The sequence below is a fragment of the Ammodytes marinus genome (genome assembly GCF_949987685.1).
Source record: "Ammodytes marinus genome assembly, chromosome: 6".
NCBI classification, from domain to species: domain Eukaryota; kingdom Metazoa; phylum Chordata; class Actinopteri; order Uranoscopiformes; family Ammodytidae; genus Ammodytes; species Ammodytes marinus.
Genome location: NC_137235.1, coordinates 15,606,268 through 15,632,365, shown reverse-complemented (window position 1 = coordinate 15,632,365; position 26,098 = coordinate 15,606,268). Strand labels below are relative to the sequence as shown.

The 26,098-nt window shown below is 43.7% G+C and overlaps 1 protein-coding gene across 1 annotated transcript in view; it reads left to right on the top strand.

The window, feature by feature from the left end:
• The first annotated feature begins 4,368 nt into the window (after positions 1 to 4,368).
• The window catches only part of pcdh7a (protocadherin 7a), a 36,864-nt gene continuing 15,134 nt past the window's right edge, over positions 4,369 to 26,098 (top strand). Inside the window, exons 1-4 of the mRNA XM_080029240.1 lie at positions 4,369 to 4,604; positions 4,963 to 6,739; positions 8,187 to 9,363; positions 14,131 to 14,913. Of these exons, the coding sequence (XP_079885366.1) occupies positions 5,313 to 6,739; positions 8,187 to 9,363; positions 14,131 to 14,913 (3,387 nt within the window). The 5' untranslated portion in view covers positions 4,369 to 4,604; positions 4,963 to 5,312. The remainder of the gene's footprint in view (positions 4,605 to 4,962; positions 6,740 to 8,186; positions 9,364 to 14,130; positions 14,914 to 26,098) is intronic.

Below are 26,098 nucleotides of genomic sequence, written 5' to 3'. Positions count from 1 at the left end.
AGTTACAAGCTTGTAGTCATTAAAGCCTTTGATGAAGAGTTTTCCGTAGATAAGAGTAATGCTGTTGAAAGCAACTAATTAGAGGTTCCATCATTACTGTCATTGCTCTAACAACCACATTGTGCCACAAGCTACAACCAGTGTTGTGTCACAAGAGAGACAACTCAGATCTAAGAGTGGGAATTTGTGTGTTCCTGCATCAAAACAGAAATAGACAGCAATCAATAAAGATGTGTTTAAATTGAGAACTTAAAGAAAAATACATTTTTCAAGGAAATGGTAGATAAAGAGGCATCACAACATTTGATTGTTGATGAGTGACGTTTGTGAGAGCTGGTTGGCTTTCAGCTCTAGTCAATTCTGAATGGAGTCAATCATTTAAAAAATACTCACAGAAATCTCAATGAAATGGATTATAAAATAGTAGCGTCTCACTATTGCCACAGCACACCATGTCTGTCTTTTGTTCACTGTACTCCACTCTCACAGACCATTAAAAAAATCCCAATTGGTCATAGTTTACCCATCTGAACACTTCTCAACTCATCCTCTTTAAAAAAAAAGCACACGATTACTTAAAATACACTCAACAAAAATATAAACACAACACTTTTGTTTTTGCTCCCATTTTTCATGAGATGGACTTAAAGATCTAAAATTCATTCCAGATACACAATATTACCATTTATCTCAAACATTGTTCACAAATCTGTCTAAATGTGTGATAGTGAGCACTTCTGCTTTGCTGAGATAATCCATCCCACCTCACAGGTGTGCCACATCAAGATGCTGATCTGACATCATGATTAGTGCACAGGTGTGCCTTAGACTGTGCACAATAAAAGGCCACCCTGAAATGTGCAGTTTTGTCTCACAGCAAAATGCCACAGATGCCACAAGCATTGAGGGAGCGTGCAATTGGCATGCTGACAGCAGGAATGTCAACCAGATCTGTTGCTCGTTCATTGAATGTTCATTTCTCCACCATAAGCCATCTCCAAAGGCGTTTCAGAGAATATGGCAGTACATCCAACCGGCCTCACAACCGCAGACCACGTGTAACCACACCAGCCCAGGACCTCCACATCCAGCAGGTTCACCTCCAAGATCGTCTGAGACCAGCCACTGAGACAGCTGCTGAAACAATTGGTTTGCATAACCAAACAATTTCTGCACAAACTGTCAGAAACCGTCTCAGGGAAGCTCAACTGCATGCTCGTCGTCCTCATCGGGGTCTTGACCTGACTCCAGCTCGTCGCCGTAACAGACTTGAGTGGGCAAATGCTCACATTCGATGGCGTCTGGCACGTTGGAGAGGTGTTCTCTTCACGGATGAATCTCGGTTTACATTGTTCAGGGGGGGGAGGGGTGGGGGAAACCCCCGTCAAATTTTTTTAATTACAAAAAAATAAATAATAATCAAGGGCCCCCCTATTGGCCAGGGCCCTGGACATGTGCCCACTTTGCCCATGCGGTAATCCGTCATTGCGTGCACCACTTCCCACTAATATCCAGCAACTTCGCACAGCCATTGAAGAGGAGTGGACCAACATTCCACAGGCCACAATTGACAATCTGATAAACTATATGCGAAGAAGATGTGTTGCACTGCATGAGGCAAATGGTGGTCACACCAGATATTGACTGGTTCTGAGTCCCCAGACCCCCAATAAAGCAAAGAAATGCACATTTCAGAGTGGCCTTTTATTGTGGACAGCCTAAGGCACACCTGTGCACTAATCATGATGTCAGATCAGCATCTTGATGTGGCACACCTGTGAGGTGAGATGGATTATCTCAGCAAAGCAGAAGTGCTCACTATCACACATTTAGACAGATGTGTGAACAATGTTTGAGATAAATGGTAATATTGTGTATCTGGAATGAATTTTAGATCTTTAAGTCCATCTCATGAAAAATGGGAGCAAAAACAAAAGTGTTGTGTTTATATTTTTGTTGAGTGTATATCTAGGGGCTGTTCATAATTTAAGGATGAAAATGGCCACATTCTACATTTTAATCCATTTTTTCAAAACAAATTCCATTTTGTGTTTTTGTCTGTTATTTGTTCTGATCTTATACATTTGGTCTTATATAGTTTTACTCTGTGCCATGGACCTCCATTGAAGTCCAAAAACAATCAATGACTCATACTGTTGAACTGGATAACGTGTTTATTTACAATGATGAACATGGAAACTGTATTTTGTGTTTAGATAATTTAGGTAATAAGACTACTTCAGTTAACCATGCTATCAATATATTATTGGAATTACATCAAATTAACCTTTGTTGCTTTTGATGTGCACAACTGGAAAAGTATAGACAGTACAATGACCTGATGGATTAGACAGAATGAAGGTTGTGTAAACACTAGCTGATACACAACAGTAGACTTTGGATTTGAGGTATTTTCCATCATAGGTAGCTGTGACCAGAAACTTCAATAGCAGGAAAGATCAGGAGAGGTACACTCTGCTGTTGTGTGTGAGGTTCAATGCCCCTTTTGAAACTACATATACAGTACATCTGCTTTACACTTGTGCAAGTCTTGTTATTTTATTAAAGACTATTTCTCTGAAGACTCTGTGACAGTGTTACACCATTTTGCTAAGGTAACCAGATCACCATCCATGTGGTCAAACCGTGGCAATAAATAGTCAGTTTAAATGCCCAATTTAAAGTTAGTTTAAAAATGTCTGATTGATCAATGACTGGTTCTGTTTTCTATAGAACCTTCAAATGTGATACTTAGTTTTCTTTCAATCCACAGTTTGAAATATTTTTTCATGTGGTCAAATCCGACTTCACTTTCTCAAATCAACTGAAGAAAACATTTACTTCCATGATCCAAAAATCCTCTCTCTGTCTCTCATAATTCACACGCACGCGCAGACGGTGAATCTCGCGATTGATTTTAAGTGGGAAAAAAAGCGCGCGTGGGTCGAACGACAGAGGGCGTGGGTGCGCTCGGAGGGCTGGGGGGGAAGAACGCGTGCCGATGACCCTGGAATGCTAAGCATGTACATAAACACACACACACACAAGCAAGTTCCTCCTGTTGCAGCTGATAGTGAGAGATGTAAAGAGAAAGGGAGAAATAGAGAGAAAAAACTGTGAAAGTCATGTGAGTCTTTGTTTACTCTCTGCACTGTTCACTAATATCTGGTATGCAGACCTCTCTAGCCCTCTCTATTTATGTAACTCTCTCTCGTTCAATAACATTAACTCAGGGAACCCCCTGCTTTCTTCAGCACAGTTGGTCCTACAACGACCTGTCTGGCTTGGAAATTGGAAATGCAGAGAGGGGGTTTAAAAGAGCGGCAGCGCGGAAGCCCCTGTAGTGTTCGATAGCAGCAGACCGCTGCTGCATTGCGCTCCTCACCGAGCAGGTCGCTCCGTCGAGAGACAGCATCCTCACAGCAGTGTGCGCATGTTTGAGTCATGTCTGAGGTGGAAGATATACAGCCAACAAACAAACAACAAGAAAAAATGTCTGAGCAATGTAACAAATACAATTATATATAAAAAAGAATCTCAAAATCATAAAAGAGGGCATAAGTTACACCCATATACCGTATTTAGAACAACTTCTTTGTTGTATGTATTTATTTATTTTTATTTATTTGGCCCTTAAAATATTGGTTTCCATGTTGCACTAAACAGCCAGTGATTCTACCATAATGTATCACAAGCCTATGAATTGATGTGATTATTGTAGAAATTCCCCCGTTGTAAGTTAGCGAGCAGGCTATATGTGACAATGCCTGTCTCTCACAGAAAAGAATGAATGAAGCCCTCTACACTTGTCCCGGCAGAATAGCTGCAACAGCAGAAATACGCTGACTAGTTCTAAGCCAGATCTTCTCTCTCTCTCCCTCTCGCCTCTCTTTGTCCTTTGTATGAATGTGTGTGAATAAAGATATTTTCCCACCAGGAGCTGTCAGTAGCCGAGGCACCAAGCCACTTAATCTTCCTATATGACAGGAGGAGGTGAGGTCTGTCCCTGGTAACCGACATACACACACTGCGACCCAACACCGCCTCTGCTGCCTCTCCCGTTACAGCTCAGCGATCGAGTTACGCCGCGGCCGGCGAAAAAAATGTTGCAGTAGTGAGGAGAGAGAGAGAGAGAGAGAGAGAGAGAGAGAGAGAGAGAGAGAGAGAGAGAGAGAGAGAGAGAGAGACTGCAGCATCGATTGAGACCGGCAGAAGCAGCAGTCCCAAGCAGTGCAGGTGAGAGGGAAAAAAGCCAGAGGAGGAGGAGGCGCATGTTGAGGAGAGAGAGAGAGAGAAAGAGAGAGCGAGTGAGAGAGAGAATGCGGGACTCTTGGAAAAGACGCATCTACACTCGGTCCATCACCGAGACATCCATCCCGCGAGCACAAGATGCACAGGATTACACTGAACTGGTCATGATGATACTGGGATCTCCCCTTTAGTCCGTCAGGAAAAAAGCTTTCTGTTTAAGAGAAAAACAATATTATGAAAAACTCGCTCTGAAAAGCACTCTCTAGTCTCCTCACAACTTGCGCGAAGGAATCTGACGGCTTGGCACGTTGCTCCACTGCGGGAAAAAGAAGAACGCGCAGCTGTATGTGAAGGTAAGAAAAGATCCAATAGCAGCATCCAAAATACTTTTTTCCTAACTGATTTGTATCCCCCTTTTGGGGTGGGCTGTGAGTTAATTTTCCTCGCCATCCGGACAGCCGAGCAGTGTTCTTCTTTTGTGAGGTGCTGCATTGCAGTTTCTAACTGTGGAAAACGCGAGAAAAGCAGCTGTCCAAAATGTGTCTGGAATAAAAAAAGAAATATAACTTACATATGCCTTTATGAACTGATACAAGTCTTTCTGTGACAATAGGGTAGCTCTTCGGGTTTACGGGAAAGAAAGGAGTGAGAAGAAGAGTGTGAATTAATCAAAGACTGATGAATTCGTTTTTTCTTTCTTTTTTTTCGCAGCAGAATGGGTGTTGTGATACCTCTGTGGCCTGAACAGCCCGGCAGGACAACGAAATCACAATTATTATAGAAGTTGAAACAGCTCCACTGAGCATAAGAGGAAAATTAAAGAAAGAAAGGAGACAGCACTGCTGAAGTCAACTACACGGTGAGAGTGCGGAAGCTTTTCTCCGGACCTCAGGCGGCCGTCCGCAGAGAGCGATAGGGAGAAGGCAGGCAAGACGGGATACATCAAACACCCACGCTTTGAGGCACACCACAGCACAACACACCAATAAAGAAGAGACGAGCCGAAAGCTCAAAGGCAGACAGAGGCGGGAAGTAAAGAAAGGTGAGAGGAAGCGGGAGACATGCAGAGGCTTGGTGCAGTGCACTCCTCCGCGGCGCAGGCTCTCAGCCTCGTGGTGTTGGTGCTGCAGCTGCTGACTCAGCTACCGGGTGCCTACTCAGCTCTCCGGTACCGAGTGGCGGAGGAGGGCCCACCTGACGTCAAAATTGGCAACGTGGCTGCCGACCTGGGACTCACAGCAGGCACAGGCAGTGGTGATGTCACCTTTGCCCTGGAGAGCGGCTCGGAGTTCTTCAAGATTGACAATGTGACAGGTGAGCTGACAACGGGCCCACGGCGCATCGACAGAGAGAAGCTCCCACAGTGCCAGATGATATTTGATGAAAACGAGTGTTTCTTGGACTTCGAGGTGTCCGTGATAGGGCCACTGCAGAGCTGGGTGGACCTGTTTGAAGGCCGAGTGGTCATAACAGACATCAACGACAACACACCTTCCTTCCCCTCACCTGTGCTCCAGCTCTCAGTCGAGGAGAATCGCCCAATAGGAACCCTGTACCTGCTTCCCACGGCCACAGACAGGGATTTTGGGCGGAATGGCATTGACCGCTACGAGCTGATCCAAGACGGTGGAGCTGGGTCCAGTTCAACAAGACGCAGCACGACAGGAGGGAACCCCATCGGTAGAGTGGATGGTATTGCAGACCGGAGGGGAAGAAGTGGAGACAGTGCAGGAGGAGCCAGAAGCACTGTGTTTGAACTACAAGTAGCAGACATACCAGATGGTGAAAAGCAACCACAGCTCATTGTGAAAGGCACATTGGATCGTGAGCAAAAAGACTCCTATGAGCTCATCCTCAGGGTCCGAGATGGGGGGAACCCCCCACGTTCCTCCCAAGCGCTGCTTCGCATTTCCATTACTGATGTGAATGACAACAGCCCACAGTTTGAGAGGTCTACCTATGAGGCAGAAATGGCGGAAAATGCCCCCCCAGGTACACCTGTCCTCCAGGTCAGAGCAGCAGACAGGGACATTGGAGTCAACGGGCAGGTGGAGTACGTATTCGGAGCCGCCACCGAATCCGTCAGGCGACTCCTGCGGCTGGACGAGGCAACCGGATGGCTGAGTGTTCTCCACAGGATCGATAGGGAAGAAGTCGCTCAACTGAGGTTCACGGTGACGGCCAGAGACCGTGGTCAGCCACCCCGCACTGACCGCACCACTGTCATTTTGGCGGTCAGGGATGAAAATGACAACGTCCCAGTCGTGGAGATCCGAAAGATTGGACGAATCCCGGTGCGAGACGGAGCAGCGTTAGTACCAGAGAATGTTCTGGTGGACACGCCGGTAGCCCTGGTCCAGGTGTCAGACCGAGACCAGGGGGAGAATGGGGCTGTGACATGCACAGTTGTAGGAGATGTACCATTCACACTGAAGCCAGCCGGTGAAACAGCACTACCACCCCTACCTGCAGATGAGGCCTTCGACAGGTGAGACAAACCAAACATAGCCCCTCACAGAAATCCCTCAGTCACTACATAACAAAGGAAGGACCTAAATGCTTAATAAGAGGTTGTTCCTTAAACACTCTTAATAGAGGGCCATATGATAGTAAGTTACTTTTCAACTGCTAGATACTAGATGATGAACCAGTATCAACTAATTATTTCCTGTCATTTGGGTTGATTTAATTTTGTACTTATTTGAGGGAATATAAAAATGGTTATGGTAAAGAATATCTAAAGTAATGATGCATATTTTGATAATAGGTTAGTTTGATGCACCACTTTGTTTGAGGGGAGACAAAAAGATATGAACTAACATGTGAATAATAACCAAAACATATTTGAATGAGCCATCAAGCATCTGATTCAAAGTTACCAAGAGCAATACATTTAAAATAGACACTGGTTCATAAACATTCAATTTGGCAATCTGCTCTTAAGTATCTCATCGTGGTCTGCTATACAGGCCTTTTTTCAGAGTAATACAAGAACTATCTGTACACTTTACATCAATATGAAGATCCTGACTTATTCTTATGTAACATCCCAGGTACCTATGTACATTTTTCAACATCATTCATAGACGGCCTTTTTTATCAGGATCAGTCCCTGTTGTTATCCTATATGTTTTATAATCTTGACAACTCAAACTCAGGAAGCAGTTGTTCAACATTTCACCAACATTGCATTACTACAATGTGTATTTAACACTGAGAATTCAGGGAAGAAGGGCTCAAGTTCAAGTTGTGCCTTCCATTCACTGAGGCTAAAGGGTGGTTCAAATCTCAAACAGTCTGTAAAGTTTGAGCTTTAATATTCATTAGAGCAAAGGGTTTAGGACTTATTAGTAGTATTATTCCAGCAGTGCCAATTTCAAATGTCAATGCTCTCAGGTCAATTGTAAAGATATTCCCTGAAGCTATTGAACTGAGGGAGTGAGAGAAATAGAGAAGGCCACCTTAGGATATTATTGCTACTACAAATGACACCTGTCCAATAAGTGTAGTATTGACTCTAGGCCAGCGGCTGACTAAAGAGAGAGTCAAAGTAATAATCATGATGTCTTCAGCAAATAGATCAATTGATTTAATCAAAATAATCTCTCACATTATCTCCAGTATTATTGTCTCTCTGTATGACTACAGTCTTGCAGGAATATATCTTAAAATGTAATAGCCTATGTATTGAAAATCCAAGGTTGTCACCTTGGCTAAGGGAAATACATTTATAATATAACAGAACTTTTCTCATATAAAGACTAACACAATGATAACTTAAACAATTTTTTGTCAACAAACATCCTGGTGACAGATGAGTCATTTACTTGAACGTGAGAGAGCAGCGCTAGTATTTTGTTTGACTACTCTGGGGACAAAGCTTGTACTTTTCCCATGTAGCATTCATGAAATGTATGTTCTAATTACTTTCACAGGAATAAGAAAAAATACTTCCTTCATACCTCTGCCTTGCTGGACTACGAGGCCACCAAAGAGTACAGTGTCACCATTGTGGCAGTAGATTCAGGCAGCCCCAGTCTGTCCAGCAACAGCTCACTGATGGTGAGAGTGGTAGATATCAACGATCATGCCCCAACCTTTGCTCAAAGCGTTGTGGATGTCCACTTTGCCGAGAACAACTCACCTGGTGAAAGAGTGGTCACCGTGGTAGCCACAGATGCAGACAGTGGCAAGAATGCAGAGATTGCATACTCCTTGGACCCTGCTGTCAACGGGCCATTTTACATAGATGCAGATAATGGAGATATCCGTGCCACAGGGGTCCTGGACCGTGAACAGCGAGAGAGGTACGAACTCCGGGTCATTGCCAGGGACAAGGGTACCCCCTCTCTGCAAGGCTCCGCAACCGTTGTCATTCAGGTGACCGACCGCAATGACAACGCCCCAAAGTTTGTTCAGGAGATCTTTACATTCTACGTGAAAGAGAACCTGCTTGCCAACAGCCCAGTTGGCATGGTCACTGTGACCGACGCTGACGAAGGTGAGAATGCCGAGCTCAGTCTTTTCGTAGAGATGGATGGGGTTGACGAGAGGAAGGCAGGGGAGAAGATTGAAGGAGACGATGGTGAGAAAGAGCAAGATGACGTGTTTTCCATTGAGAACAACACAGGAACTATCTTTTCTTCTGCATCGTTTGACCGCGAAAAGCTTTCCACCTACACGTTCCGTGTCCGGGCTGTGGATGGAGGGGAGCCCCGCAAAACTGCCACGGCCACCGTCTCGCTATTTGTGACGGATGAGAATGACAACGCCCCCTCAATCACCTCTCCAGCCAATGAGTCTTACACCCTCCTTCCACCGGCCAGCAGTGCCCGCACCATTGTTAGGACTGTAACAGCCCTGGACTCAGACACTGGCCCCAATGCAGACCTTCGCTATGCTCTTGTGGGGGGGAATCCCTTCAGGCTGTTTGAGATTGGCCACAGCAATGGAGTGATCACCCTGGCAGAACCTCTGGAGCGACGCCACAAAGGTCTGCATCGCCTTGTGGTCCGGGTCAATGATAGCGGAGTCCCCTCTCTCTGTGCCATGGCCCTGGTTCATGTCTTCATCAACGAGAGCTTGGCCAACGCCACCCTAGTGGATGCACAGGTAACATTTATACATAAAGATATACTGTCCTGTTTTAGTGTGTGCATACTTCTGTTCCACAGTTTTATGTTAACCAATCATGCCAGCGATGAGACAGTCCTTTGAGTCATTCGGATAATGGCCACACTGATATCAGACTTTAATGGATGAAGGTGGTGATGATAACTGATTGCAGCTGTTACAGTCAATGAATCGATAGAAAGATTATTTTCTTGATAGCAGCAAATAAATGCAACATTTATACAGCCTGCATGGTGTTGCAATTTCCTGGCCATTTTTTAGGAAGTAATTGTGTCTATATTTGTCCCAGATAAAGAACCCAATTTCTCCTTTGAAAGCTATTGGCAATGCCAGCTTCTTTGTAGTTTGGATGTTTATAATGACTATGTAGTTAAAATAGCTGCTATTACTGAAGTGGTTCTTTTTTATGGTACATGGAACTTGGAGCTTATAGCATTAAGTGTGTGTGTGTGTGTGTGTGTGTGTGTGTGTGTGTGTGTGTGTGTGTGTGTGTGTGTGTGTGTGTGTGTGTGTGTGTGTGTGTGTGTGTGTGTGGGTGTGTGTGTGTGTGTGTGTGTGTGTGTGTGTGTGTGTGTTTGTGAAAGAGAGGGACAGAGAGAGCATTAGGGGTGAGTGTGTTGGCAAGGTAGAAAGAGAGAGATGGGTCTGTCCCAGTTTTGGCCTTGTAATAGAGAGTAGGTTGAAGTATGTTAATTTGAACAGAAGTTGTTCTTTCGCAGTATCACTTCACCATAGGCTGGAATATTGTTGAGGTTTAAGATTTTTCACCGGTAATGCAGCACATTATGGTGAGCATGTTATAAGTGGTCGGACTTGGAGGAAAGTTACTAAAATCAACAATACACTCTATATTAAGTGTGTTTACAGGGGGAGGAAAGGAATTGTTAAATTTGTGTGTGCCAAGTCATTCATTATTCTAAAATAAATCTCTATTGTCCTTGGGAACCACGGACTTCACAGCAAGGTTAGAGTTTGCTTGAAAGAGTCATACTGAGATGAAGAGGTGGTTGACTAGACAAGACTATACAATTTCAGATTATGCTATGCTGGTGGAAATCATTCTCTCTTCCCTGCGCTAATTGTATTAATTAAATGAATGCCCCATTATGCTTTCAAAAATATTCAACTACGCTGTAAATGCTAGCAGGTAATAATTACTAAAACGTTGCCTCTGGTGTAACTGTATGTTCCATGACTAACAGCGTGTGGTTTTCACCCCCACTTGGAACCTGGTTTAGAACACATTCTCATATCTTCTTCAAATATCAGGCCTGTACATGTTACATGATGTAAAACGCATAGCCCTCAGTTAGCTCTGAGGCCTTTGTCAGGGCAATGATCTGTCCGACAGACATAAGAGGCCCACATTTCCAAAGAGCGGCAAAGCACTTGTCATTGGTACCCATATAATACCATGGTTGTGATCTCTAAGGGCATTCCTTACAATACAGATGTTTGCAGCAAGTGCCACTGTACTCTAATCAATGTGCTTTGTCATTTAGTGGTGCTCCTTGTCTGTCTCAACTTGTGTCAAACAGAATATTAGAACTAACATGGGAATGTATATGATTTCCAGGAGAATCATTTAAACCGTATGCTAATGTTTCATTGTCAATTATGAAACTGTCTAAATATTCTAGATAGTCACAAAGATACTGCAATAACATCTTGCTTTGTGTGCTCTTTGAGTTGTCATTATCCTTGTTTTGAATGCCACTTAAATACTTTATCTTGTTTTTTTAGCAGGAAAAAAAACACATTCTGTATAATCACAGCCTGAGACCTTTGACTCACCAAAATATGTTGTGTACATTTGTTTTGTTTTTTTTACCAAAGACTAACTACTGAGTACAGACGGAAGGGGTAATGTTTGAGCACAAACCAGTAGGTGGAACACGTCATGAATGTAATGTTGACACCTAAGAGTTGAATGAAAAGTACAAATTGAACAACCAAGGGAGTGAGGATTACAACAGAACACTTGGTAAGCGGTGGAACAATACAGTTGACAGGTGGAATTTACCGCAGTGTGCCTTGATGACCGGGGCCATTGAATGGAACAATAGGGTGTAAAATGTCCAAGCCGGTATAAAAGCCGTCTTTGATTACAATATGCATAGTTTAGTTTGATTGTAGGGAGGATCTTGGCGGAGTAATTGACTAGAAGTCATTGGAGGGAGAGAATACCTCCATCTCATAATAAAGTCAAACTGACTGGTGGATGGATGCCAGATGTAATTAGGAAACGAAAACGGCTGCTACTGCAGCGGCACCGCGGCAGAAAATGACTCCAGTCTTCTCTATGCAACAGCAGTGGGTGAAGGCACATGTTAGTTAATTAGTTACAATATCATACATTGCTGCAAGCTTGAGCTAAAAGAAGAAGGAATCAGAATTAGCTGTGATATTTTAGACATGGTTATCATGTACACTGTGCTGTAGATCTAATGAAGGCTTTTAGATGTAGTGTTTTCACAGTTTTACAATTTGTGTTTTAATCTTGAAATGTGGGGGTTTAGATTATGGACGTTCGGCTTTTTATTAATATCATTACTTAGAAGTTCACACTTAACAAACTGAAGCTCTATGTTCTAACGCTGAGCTGTGAAGGCATTTATCTACGACTAAGAACAGGCACTTTCTAAGCTTGGGTCAATAGTGTGGTCAGGGGAGAACTACTTGTCTTGGTCACAGCATTGGCATATGCAGTGACATGCGGCTAACTGAATCCTTAGAGAGTGGAACGAATGGAAGGTGTTGTCAAACCCAGCCGGAACAAAGCTGGTGCAGCAGTATGGAGTATGGGATGCATCAATGGGACACACTCAATACGACCGCTGAGCATCTCCTGCTCAACACCTAACTGTCCTGTGTGAAGCTATGCATGCTACAGTATACACACAGTATGCACCATGGACTGCTATCACAGCTTGCATTCAAAGGGGTATCTCTTGACTCACAGCTGTACACTTTGCACTTTTGTATTGCTTCTATTGCACGCACAATCCCAAACACACACAAATTTGGCTGTTGCACTCACATCACATAGTGTATGCACACACATGGTGCTGCATTGCTATTTTCTCCCCGTGTTGCACACACAATACAGCAGGCGGTGCAGGGATGCGCTAAGCCAGGGAGATGCCCAACAGAATGAGAATGCAAAGGAATACTGCAGGCAAAAGAAGAACAATGGGGCTGAGGGGAGAGCGGAGCCTGGCGGAGATGCCCTCTGCAGTGAAAGCAGAATAATGGAATAAAACCAACAAAACTATTTCAAAAACAATGAAACTTAACCCATACATAGATGGTGACGAAATAATGAAATATTACACCGTCCTTTTCTTAGCTCGGGGGTGACGAGAAGTACAAGTGAATAATGTGGTTCTGTATGAGTAATCCTAATAGGCTGTGGATAATGTAATAAGCAAGATACACAGTGCAGTTGTCTGAGCAGCACTCTCTGCAGTATTGCAAATACTCTAGGCTATATATACAAATTAATATATATATATATTTTGTTATTGCAATCCATGGGGTTCAAATGTAAAGTCTCTATATCTCACCTTCTGTCTCCCGTTCATTCCTACAGCCCTTATTACCTACCATTCATACATCTGCAGGGATTATATGAGTATATAATTTCCAGCCTTGACAGCCTGTTGTAATAGCTCTGAGATGAGGTGTCAGGGCCACAGAATGAGTTTTCTTTCTGACATATAGCTTGAACTATGTGTGGGCTTGTGTAGGTAGGTGCATATATGTTATTGTGTGTATTTTGTCTTGTCCATGCGTAATGATTCTCCCACCACAGTTGCTATGTATTGATTAGAGCTATTCAGATTCATGACTGTGCGCCTTCAGACCAGCAGGGCTCTGCAGACCAGAACTCCATAGCCTCTCTGTCCCCTGTTGAGCAATGCACCATAACCAGTAATGGCTTTTTCCTTCAATTAGTGTACAATCTCAAAGGACTTACATACAGTATGTGTTCATAATAGAAGATCTTAGTTATTTGTTTCCTCTATCTTAAACCTGAATACAAAATGTTTCATAAGTTTAATATACTGTATGTAAAAAATTATTTTGATGGATAGGCCTTGGATCACAGAAAAACTAGTATGCAACTGACAGAACAATAGACTCTATACCCTAAAGAGGGTAATAAGTTATTCCAAAAAACAAGCACATGTACAGTAGGTGTCTCTCTGTCTATCCATCCAATTTTAGTGTGAATATGTTTTTAACAGCTAATTATTTGGAAATCCACGCTTACGCTATCATTTATAATAGGTACATTTTTTATTGATGAGACAGTCGATGTGTATGAAAGAAGGCATGTTATGGAAGCAAGTCTCAAAATTGACCAGTGCTTGAAAAAACTGCCTGCAGTGTGTCGCCTTAAAAACATTATCTTAGACACTTCCTGTACCAGTGCAGATGATTTTAGATCAAGAAGTGGAGAATTGCAGGGGCAACCTGATATGCTGCAACTGGGAAGCAACAGCATTTATGTATTTAGTGACTCTGTGTGTCTGGGAATACTGGAGAAGCTCTCACACTAAAACGCAATGATGAGTTTAAATAATCTGAAGATGCTGTTTGATGTTTTTCTGAGGCTCACACCCACTGTCATATGTCATCTGTCGCTGTTACACTCTTTTAGAGTATTTTTATGGTTTGTCTCTGTTTGTTGATTCTCCTTTCCTTTAATCTGCCTCTTCTCCCCTCTCCCTCTCACCCCAGGTGGCCCGAAGCCTGATGGCTCCCTTGTCCCTGGACATTGCAGGGGACCCTGACAGTGAGCGTGCGTTAGGGAAACAGCGCCTCAGCGTAGCGATCGGTGTCCTTGCTGGGGCCGCAGCAGTCATCCTGGTTATCCTTCTTGTGGTCACGGCTCGACAGTGCGGCGCTCAGGGTAAGAATGGCTACGAGGCCGGCAAGAAGGAGCCAGAGGAAGACTTCTTCAGTCCTCCGGGCACTCTACCCCAGGCCGGCCGCGGCAGGGGATCAGACCGCGGACGCAAACCTCGGCGGGACAAGCGCAACGGGAGTGGTGGCGGCGCAGCGGCGGGAGGTGGAAAGTCAGACAGATCCCTCTACAGCGGCATCGTGACGGTCAACGGGCTGCGGCGCCACGCCAATGATGACGATGAGGAGGATTTGAGCAGTGCCAGCGAGCGCCTGGCAGCACGCTACTGTGTGGTGGACGAAGACCCCGGCAGCCCACGCATGGGCGGAGGCAGGAGACATCAGTCCAGTCCCGATCTGGCCAGGCACTACAAGTCCAGCTCACCTCTGCCCGCTGTCAACCTGCAGCCCCACTCCCCCCCAGCTGAGGGCAAGAAGCACCAGGCCGTCCAGGACCTGCCTCCCTCCAACACCTTCGTGGGCAGCGGGGGCTGTGTGGGCAGTGCTGGCTCCAGCAGCAGCAGCAGTGGGGGCAGTGGCAATGCAGACGCCATGTCCCTGGGATCTGACCAGTGCTCAGACTATGGCTGCCAGACTGGTAACAAGTACAGCAAACAGGTAGGAGCCTTTATAGATCTTTACATTTTAGTTCTCCCCGAATAATCTTTATTTTAATGTCTTCAAAATCTCACTCAGGTCTTCCTGAGTCTTTGTCCACTCTCTTGCTTCAGATATCTGTCTCCTCCTCCTCCTCCGCGGCTACATCTCTTCTTATTCACACTACTCCTGACAAACTGTACTGCACACCCCGTCACTAACGTCTAAACACTTTTCTATCCGCATAAAATAGCTGTCAGCGTGTGCGCTCACGCTTGTGAGTCTGTCAGCATCCTAAGCCAGTGAGCAGTGTGACGGTGCCCTGCTGTCAGAGTGTGTGTGCTCCGTGTCAAACATCCGCCCGCTGTTTAGCAAGATCTAATGAAGGGGACATGAGTCACCCCCTACTGTAGCTGAACTATACGTTAGTGTTCATTTCTATATACATGCCTGACTCTCTGCGTGTGTGTGTGTGTGTGTATAAACCCCTAAGGAGTTCAGTTGAAGTTAGGACACCAAGGGAGTGGGCATACAGTGGCATGTTTTTAATTGGTCATTTTGTGTTACTGTTTCCCATGTCAAGCTGTTATCTTTCTTCCATTTAGCATATTTGTTTATGTTGTAAAAAAGTTTTGTTGATGGTAGATAGATACACTGGCGTTGGTGTTTGCTCAGAAGCTTCAATTAAAAGCTGTAGACCTGCTGACAAATGGTGCATAGAGACGGTCTCTCACCTCTCTACCCACACACACATGCAGGAACATAGATCATTGCAGACACACTTACACAGCAGGGTCTCCCTAAGTCCATAGGGAGTGCTCCCAGGAATAATGTTTGACTGACAGCTAACCCTTCTTAGAGGGGCGGTGTCTCATTTCCTTGACGGACAGCTCTGCATTTATCCTCCCTGTGGTGAAAAAGTGCTGATGTGGTCATTAAAAAAGAAGCAAAGGAGCTTCTTAGGCTAATCAATTCATACATGGGCTCTCTGATCCCGCTCGACACACAAACGCAGGAACACGCACGCGTCTGCGTACACACTCCAGAGGTTAATCCATTACGGAGTCAATCCTCTTAATCTGCCGTTCCCAGGGAAAGAAAATGCTTACTGGGGGAGTTTGGTCTTCATGCTTACGTGTACTGAAAACATGCCAGCACACATACAGAGACGTGCAGACACACAAACTGACAGTGTAATGAATTATTGATCATATGGGGTAATTAACTCCTCTGCTGCTGCACAGTGTGTGCCCTCCCCGACCCAGCCCACCCCACCATGACATCCAACAGCCAGTGGTTTCATACACAGCTCTGTGCGTGTGTCTATGTCTGTGCGTGTGTGTGTGCGTGTGTGTGTGTGTGTGTGTGTGTGTGTGTGTGTGTGTGTGTGTGTGTGTGTGTGTGTGTGTGTGTGTGTGTGTGTGTGTGTGTGTGTGTGTGTGTGTGTGTGTGTGTGTGTGTGTGTGTGTGTGTGTGTGTGTGTGTGTGTGTGTGTGAGACTTTGGATGCCTCTGTCAAAATATGTTTACTCGCACAGTTCGGCGGCATGAGAAGGTTTGTGTTGGTGGGTGCCTGTCATTGTGCTTGAGGGACTGCGTTTTTCATGAAGGCACATGTGAGTTATGTGTGAGTGCAAGTGAGAGATAGACTCTGGGAGTAATAGGTGGCAAGTATGAGCCAAAAGTAGAAACTAGGATGATGAATTTGGAATAGCATTAGATCAGTGGTTGGATAGAATTATGGCAGGTTAGGAGGGGAGGAAGATAGAGTAAACGAGATCAGCTTTCCTTTTCACAGCTAGTCTACCGGGGCAGGGAAATCGCTAAAAACTGAAGTAAGCACCAGACCAACTGGCGTGCTCTTAAAAAAAGAAAAGAAAAAAGGTAAATCATATAGACTGAGAGACAAAAAGATGATAAAAGAGCTCAGTCAACGATGTAAATTGAAATTGTTCACTGAGGGGAAGGGAGTAGAGGACATCCATAATGGGCATGAATACATGACAAAACAATGAATGGTAGAAGGAAGGACAGGAATGTAAAAGAGTGAGAAATGGAATGACTAGAGCTATGTACAAGGAAAAAGGGCATAAAGCATGAGCCAATAAAAAAGAACATAGATTATAGATTATAATTATACTCTTGAAATGCTCTTCTTTTTTTCTATAAGCAGAAGTATTTTTTTTTAAGTTGTGATTGTGAAAACAGTAACATTTCAATAAAAGAATACACAAACACTTCTACAAATCACAATCACTTTCGAGATCAATGTTTGGTACTCTGGTAGTTGTTGATACTCTCGAAGGTGTCAAGGTTCGATACCCAGCCCTGTAGTTCTGAAGGAGAAAGTGTGTGTGTGTGTACGTGCTTTCTAGGTGAAGGAGGGGGCACGGAGAGAGTGTGAGCGGGAGAGAGGGAGAGCGAGAGAGGTCTGGTTTGGGTGGCAGCCAGTGAGTGAGAGTGTACTGCTGAGATGTGGGTCATCAGGATACCCGTTGGCATCAGGACACATTAATGATCACAGCAGTCACATGGCACTGCAGTCAATATGGGCAAAGTGGCCTCGTTCTACCCTCTAACCACTAACACTTACGACGCACACTCCACCACAAAACAGTTTTTGCTGTCTGCAGCTGTCCTCAATCAACCATAACAGAGGTCGTAGTGGTTGATTGAACTAAAAACATTAAGTTTAATTTCTCCCTGTTTTCAATCTTTGTCTCTATTGCTTGTCTCTTGATTCTAACTTATCTCAATGAGCACTTTGCACTGTCATTTTTCTTTCTTTTTTTTTACCTCTCCTTTTTTTGACTCACCCTTTTGTTCCTTTCTGTCGCTCTCTCTGCCTTTCTCTGCCTTATGCTATAAATCTAAACACCCAGCCACTGCTACCTCTGTGTCTCCCATGCACCACGCTGACCTCTGAGAATTAAGCGACTCAGCGTTTTCACTAGTGCGACTTCTTCTTTTACTGTAGTTGGCACTTTCTCTACACTTGCGTGTGTGGGGGCGGGAGAGGCAGCGCGGTGCCACAGAGGCCGAATCGAAACCAAACACACACACACACACACACACACACACACACACACACACACACACACACACACATATCCAAAGTCTAATCAATGTGTGCGGATTACAAGGCCAAGACTGCGGTAGAAGCAGGTTGGTTGACAGCGCAGTTTTTTTTGTTGCATTGCACAGTTTCACAATGCTTGGTGGAGGTCAGTGCTGGCCTGCTAGGACACAGGGTGCCACAGGGTTTTTTGACACAACAAGGTCAGGCTATGGAGATGGGTTTGTGGTGGACAGGACTCATCCGGCCTGTCTTGTCCATCTAATTGGACTATATGGATGGTGGCGCTTGTGGAGAGATTAGGTCTACTGGATTATAAAATTGAAAAGCAGCTTTTCATTTCAACGAAATCCTTCCAGGATTAAACATGATGAGCGTCTGTCATATACTCACACTTACCGCTCCATGCACTCTGGCACGCAACCTGAACACATCCATAGAGCGCATACACCTCTGTGATGACATGCAGGGTGCATAAGGGTCATAGGGGCGAAGGCACAATCAACCAGAAACACACACACACAAATACACACACTGTCTGTCTACCCACCCTTTTTCTCTCCGTTACACACACACACACACACACTGTAATCGACCCGTGACCCCGGTCATGATGATACCAACGCACTGATGTATTTATTAAAGCCACTGCAAGTTCAGGCTGCGCCGCCTGCCATATGCTCACGAGGTGAGGAGGTAGGGGGTAAGCGAGAGGTGAGAAGGACGAGGTAACCAAAGCGGGGATCACCCAACAAGCCAGACTGAAAACTGATCTACTGACCTGCAGACAAAGAGCAAGGGGAGGGGGGAAAGGGGGAAGATGAGATACAGTGGGCAACATGAGCCAGATAGAAAGAAGTGAGAGGTAATAGATGATAAGGGGAGATGGAACACATGCTTGCCCTGTAAACAATGATTTTATCTTTGGCTATGTTCTTTTTGCCCGGACCATAGAGGAACAGAACATAGTTTCCATTTTGTCCATTTTGTGTTCAACGTTTTAATAATAAGATTGAATTTATTAATTAAAAAAAATATATAAAACCAAGAATGACAAACATTAAATCTTATTGGCCTGTCATCCTGCAGCACTATGTATGTAAAACTAACTGTCATCAGTCACAAAATCTGCCTAAACGAAAAAGAATCAAATGGACAAGCTGAGAAGAGTTTGACAGACAAATATTAACTCTTAACTGGTCCACTTACGTAGTATTGTTTTAGGAGATTTCCATCTAATCTCACAGTCTTCCTCAGCAGATTGACTCTCCCCAGTTGTGATAACATGTTGTTGAATGTGGAGCGGGGTAGATTGTAACACGTTCACTTAATCACAAGTTTTTGTTTCAACTGCACCAAATATATTTAATAGATTTTTTATTTTATTTTTTTTATTATTATTATTATTATAGTGTCATGCATTAGTTTGCCCAGCCCAGATGAAGCCACCTGGGCGTGTTGCATCATCGTCACGGGAACATTTAACAATCTCCACTGGTTGTTTAGTTGGCTGTGAGTGCTGTCAAAACCTTTCCAATTGCAAATCAGTGCCTCAGCTGAGTGTAGAAAGTACGGCAGCTACTGTTGCTTTGCTGAATCGCTGCTTTCAAATGTCATTAGTATAAAGATGAGGCCTGAAAAGCAATGTCTTGGTCAAGGTAAAGGTAAGGAGTAGCATGTAGTAGTGATAAGGGCTGAGATTATGTCCTTACAAATGTGTATAAATCAAACTGTGTGTGTCTTCGGGCTATTTTGGTGTGTGTGTGTGTGTGTGTGTGTGTGTGTGTGTGTGCGCGCGTGTGTGTGTGTGTGTGTGTGTGTGTGTGTGTGTGTGTGTGAGCTAAGGGCAGCGGGAGAAAAGCGACAGAAAGACAGAACAAGGGGAGAATCAGAGGCAGTGAGTTTGCAGGAGGCAGAGGGAGAGGAATTGTCTGTTTCCTCACTCATCAAGGTCACCTAGAGCTGGAAGTCCCCTGTCTGTTTTGGCTGTTTACCAAACGAGATAATACAGACAGGCTGTTCAGCTGATAATGTTACTGTGTTAACAAAATCCTCCCTTCAGCTTTCGTCTCAAGCTCTCTCTGTGAAATGGCAGGAATGTGGGAATGTCATTCCCACACATCCACACACACCAACAGACAAGCCGAGACAGGGTCACACACAGCCGACACTGTCAGGCGGGGTGCCTCTTAACACACACAGACTTGCCCTCTGAAAAACACCTCTTGTGTGTACATAATAGCACATAATTAAACACCTTACCAGATCCTTGTGCATATAAACTTTTCACCGCAAGCGGACAGACTCTGATAAAAATATGATGACACACGAGTGGGGGGGAGAAAAAGTTTTCCAGCTCTTACATCAGTTTCTTCTTCCATTCCCCCTGGATGGCATCACATGCGCAAACCCGGGCACTCTGTGTCTCCTAGAATCACACACACATCCGTAGAGGCTTACAAACCCACTCACTCTTAACTCCCTGATACGCACACACACACACACACACAAAGACCTACATAGCAAGCCCCTCGCTGAGATGCTTCCTTTTATTTGCCTCCAGAAGACTCTGCTCTGTATTGAGCAGCGCCGCATTCAGCTCTTCTGCCTTACAGCATTACCTTAATGGCTGTCTGTGGGATGAGCAATTTTACCCAATATTGCTAAACAAAAGCGCTCCTTCTCGCACTAGACAGGGATTCAAGACAGCTTAGTAGCCCTTTGACTGGTTTTATCCTCCCACACAAAAGAATCTTCAGTGCATTAAGTGGTTTTGAGTTAGGTTGAATTAAATTTACAGGGATGAATTTTTGAATTGAACCTAATTGTGACTCAGCCCAACTGGGTCGGATTACATTATTCAAATTGTATGAAATCGAGCCGGATTGAGAGAAGTGATTTTGGAGGGAGGTGTGTGAAGTACGCCAGTGACTTTGTGTTGACATAATATTAAATAGTTTTTATTAAAAGCGTACTGACAATAAAGTTTTGTTTTGTGTTGTCATCTCAGTTGTATAAGGTTGAGCATAGTTTGTAGCTGTAAAATCGGGTTTGAAAGATATCATATTCAGGACTATGCTTACTGGCCTAATTGTGTCACACATCCATAAACTTGTGAGTGCATGTGTGCATTAGGCTCCATGGCTTCAAGGTAAATCTTAAAAATTGTCATTACCATAAATGAGGCTAGTGCTATGTCGACCTCTAAAGGGTTCTTCTGCGTGCTTTAAGCGAACTGGATCTTGCAGTGTTTTTTCCCGACCACGTCTAAAGGCCAAATTATTTATGCCAGACTGCATCACACTGTCTCCCCAGTCCCTCTCCAAGAACTCTTCATGAATCTGCGTAATGAACTGAAAAATTGAGATAAGTGTGCAATCTCCTCCAAGGTATTTATGCTGTTGCACTTAGTTAGCACACAAAGTTGACAGACACAATAGGGAGAAATAAATAAGAATTGAGGAGTCAACCCTGCCTTGTCAAATCCGCCTATCGAGCCAATCAATTCATACAGTGGGTGTGATTGCGAGATTTTTGAAAGTTACAAAACGACTTCTGACAAGAATAAATGTGGCATGATATTTTCATATGGTCCCAGGCAGAAACCTAATGTACAGAATGAATTTTAGTTTACAGGTATAAACCTAAATGTACAAAATCACAAAATAAAATTATGAAAAACAAATCTCTATTTTTAGCAGGGAATTGTGAATGATTGAGTATTCCGTAGACTAGTAGCCTGCACTGTCTGCTTCTGTGCTCTGTAACTCAGCCAATAAACTAGTATCTCTTTCCATCCCAAAAGTCTGTCTACCCCGTCCTCCCCCTGCAGACCCACATCCATACTCCGTCTGTCTTTCCCTTTGATTGATCTCTCTGTTCTCCCTAAGTGGTTTCATCTCTTTTCATCCCTCTCCATCTGGATCCATCTTTTTCAAAATGTGTTCTTTAATGGTTTCAAACTTGTCCTTAATAATACTTAATAGTTTCTTTTAAATTTAACAAATGACTCCTTACATCCCTCTCCATATTTTTCTCTTGTGTTTTCCTACCCCCTCCCCTTTTTTTCCAAATGTAGTTGAAGTCAGCTTTAATCTTTGCTCTTCAATGTTTCTGATTGGATAGACTTAAGCATGCTACCAAGGAATGTTGCCTAAGGTGTGAATATCTGCACTGTGCAATATGGTTTATGCATTTTTGCTGCTGGCAAATCAGAGCACATTTCTCGCCGGATATCAGCTTATTAGATCTTGTGTGAGTGCGAAAGACTGTCCCTGGTAGCGAAGCCAATGTTTTTGCCCTGGGCTAAGTGTAGCCATCTGTTTTAGAATTGTTTGTGGAAGATAGATAAATCGGATGATCAGGACGGAGATAGCGTAAAGGAAAGGGGGCAGTAAAATGAGCGGAAGAGATGAAAAATAAATTCTTGGTCAGCACCCATGGCTTTGAAAATACAGGGGAAAATTGGACGTTAGGGAAGGAGGGTTGGGTTAGAGCGAGTTGGGCAGGTAGATGAAGAGAAATAAGGGGGACTGGGAGAAATGCGAGGCGTCAGTGAGTGGGTAAGGGAGAGATGTGAAGCTACAAATTGAGAATGTGTTCTTGGGTTTTGCCTAAGGATGGAAAGCTGATAGAGAGAGTAAAGAAGGAGGAGACGGGATGAAAAAGATAGAGATGAGGTATATAGGTCTAGGGTTAGAAGAAGACAAGAGGAGTGGGGGAAGCACTCACTCTGAAAGTAGAGAGCCAGCTCAAAGTCTTCGGGCTATTTTGGTGTGTGTGCGTGTGTATGTGTGTGTGTGTGTGTGTGTGCGTGCGTGCGTGCGCGTGTGTGTGTGTGTGTGTGTGAGTGAGTGAGTGAGTAGGTGTGTGTTTGTTTTGTGTGTGTGTGTGTGTGTGTCTGTGTGTGTGAGAGAGGGAGAGAGAGATAGATATAGAGAGAGAGGGAAAGAACAAGAGCTTTCTACCTGTTTAATTAAATAAGTTACATACAATCTGAGTGGGCAGACCTCTGCCTGCAGCGATGCACCATATTATACCATTGACCCAAGCAATGTATGTGTGCATTTATGTGTGTGTGCGTTGAGATCTTTCAACCCCACTTGCCTGTTTGTGTCAGAAATAGACCAGATAAGAGACGCCCACCTTTACATGCACACACACTCACATATACACACGGAGACAGGTAAGCTAGCGAGTGAAGAAATTCCCTATGGCGTCTTCAAACACATGCATTAAAATAGTTTGACCTGTTTGACACACGTACTCACACCGACTACATAATAGCACATCACTACTTTTAACGCTCCCCTGTGGACATTATAAATTAATAACTGCGACTGCCACCATCATCCACAATAACATGATAACATGATTGTTTTACAAGTCTAGGCATAGACGCTCCCAAACCAAAACAGAGCTCAACTCGACTTTAAATCAACTCACTGCTTCTCATACAGCGTAACAATAGCTCAGCATTACAGTAAGTTTGGTTCTTAATGGGTCGACACTGCACAGGTACAAGTCAGACATGCATTATTTAAGAGGCTCCGTTCTCCTGTTTCACAAACACAGAGTTATTACAAAGATAGCAACTAAAGCCTTCGAGAAAATGAAAGGAAAGCAACAAAACAACACACTCTTACTGAACGTCCCTCAGATCCGCAGACACACACACACACACACACACACACACAATCTCTCACACACACACACACACACACACACACAGAAACTTAAATACAAGCATAAAAAGAGTGTATTCAAAGTCATGCAAATCTACCTGCCAATTAGACTTTCATATAGGTTTCCATGGGGATGAAATGGCAACCTTTAATTGGCTGGATAAAAGAATGCTCAGATCTGAGCCAACAACCTGAGATGGCTCTGAAAATATACACCTCTCTGCATACACGCATAAATACATACGTAGTGTAAGTGGGGATAACTGACAATTTATGCATGGTTGGAGGAGTCACACAAAGTGTCACGGGTAAGATGAGAAGCACAAATAGAGTTGGTTGACACAGATATGGTGTATTGTATTGTCAGGTGCAGGCACACACACACACACACACGCTCATTGACCAGTCAGTTTCTTTTTAAAAGCGTGAATAAAGCTTTGGTCGCGGTGTTGTGTTAACATGAAAGCTTTCACGGCAGATAAAAAGAGCAGGCCTTTGATTAGAATGAGATGTGTGAGAGTGTTTCTTAATACCGGCCTTTGCTGACGACGGCCCTTTTAAATCCAGCAGAGCCGTTGCGGGGAGCCTTCCATCAAAAATATGTTGAATCGACGCTTTCACCTCAACATGCACCCCCCTCCATTCCCTGTTTTTCTGAATTTCTAAAAAGGCAAAAGTTAAGTGTGCTGCTTGGCCACATTTTAAGTAGCTCTCAACCTCAGAGCAGCAGCAGCAGTGTGGTTTTAAGGGTGATCAAACTATGAATTTAAAATTATTGACTGCTAACTACTAATTGAATATCAAAGAAGCTGGTGTTATTTTCATGTGCGTGTTAAATCGCTGCTGCAGGGAAACTGGCTCTGCGTGACTTTTACAAAGCAGTGTTACTCTCACATGCCATTATCATTATGAATGGTTTAATAATTCATTACCTCCTCTCTTATGGGGCTTGGGCTTTATGTAGAATGTGATTCTGAGATAAGTATTGTTAGGGAACCAATTTACACACAGCATGTCTAGTTAGTGTACATTTAGTGCATAGCTTGATTCCAAGGTTGTGCTTTTTAGTAGACAGAGTCAATGGGAATATACAAATATGTAGATGAAAGGTCTTGTTTCTGTCCTATCAAAACCATTTATCCTGCTGATTTTTCAGTTTTCAGATTGAGTGGTGTATTAATTAATTAATCAAAATAAGAATAGCACTACAGACGTGGTAGTACTTAAGAGCCATTATAAAGAACGACTATTTGTTTGTTTTGTCAAACACTTACAATATCCTCAGATTTTCTGAGTCTTTGATAATAATAACTGGATATATTTGGGTTTTGGACTGTTGGTTGGATAAAACTAGCTATTCAACATTGTCATCTTGGGCTTTTGGGTCATATTCACGGTTAAAATCATTAAATCAGTTAATCAAGAAAAATAATCTGCAGATTAATCAATATTGAAAAGCATAGATAGTTGGGGATCACAAAGTGACACATATTGTTAACATGATTCCATGTGTATACATTACACTGTTATTAAATCCTTATATCCTCAAATGCAGACATACATTGATGTACTGGTAAGAGAACATACATTTAATCATCATAACTAATAAGTGCAATAAATCGAGTATTTTTGGAACGCAACAAACATTGTGTTTTCAGCTGCAGCTTTACTTTTTTACTGCAGTAGCTGTGGAAGAATTTGCATTTTTTTTTTAATTCATGAATGCCAGGAGTCGCATAATAATCAGGCTGACTCCTCAGCAAAGGCTCAGCTCTCTGTTACTCTGCTGGATATGAATTCATTGAAGTCATTTCTTAACCCTAATGCTGAACCATAATTTCAAAGAGGATTTTCAAAAGTGGAGCCAATGTACGTATATGCTTGAAGTGGGGTGTGGGGTTATCGATGAGATGGGTTGGATTCTCCCCTAGCTTCTCATTAACTCTCCTCCTTCCTTCTTCTTCCGCTCGGTGGCCGGACTCTGCACTCTCTGGTGTATCAAACGGCACATGTACGCACACACACACACACACACACACACACACACACACACACACACATACACACACATACATGTGATCACCGGCAAGAAGTGTGTTTGCACACCAGAAGCATACTGCATAACTAAAAAGAAATTAAAGCCATATTAATTATACAGTCTTGCATTCACACACACACACACACACCCAGAGTAAGACACTTAAACGCACAGGAGGGATAGAAAGGGCAGGAGCAGTTGTTTTATGTTTTTCCTCTGCGTCAAAGCAGACAGAGTGTGAGAATGATTGAGTCTCTCTCTGCGTCAGGGAGAGAGGGAATGAGAAATAGCGCAGAGGGAGAGAAAGAGTTCCCTGTCTACTCCTTTTAATGTGCGTGTGGGTGTGTGTGAGTGTGTTTGTGTCTGCGCATGTGTTTCTGCGTGCATGCATGTCGTCTAACCAGTATAA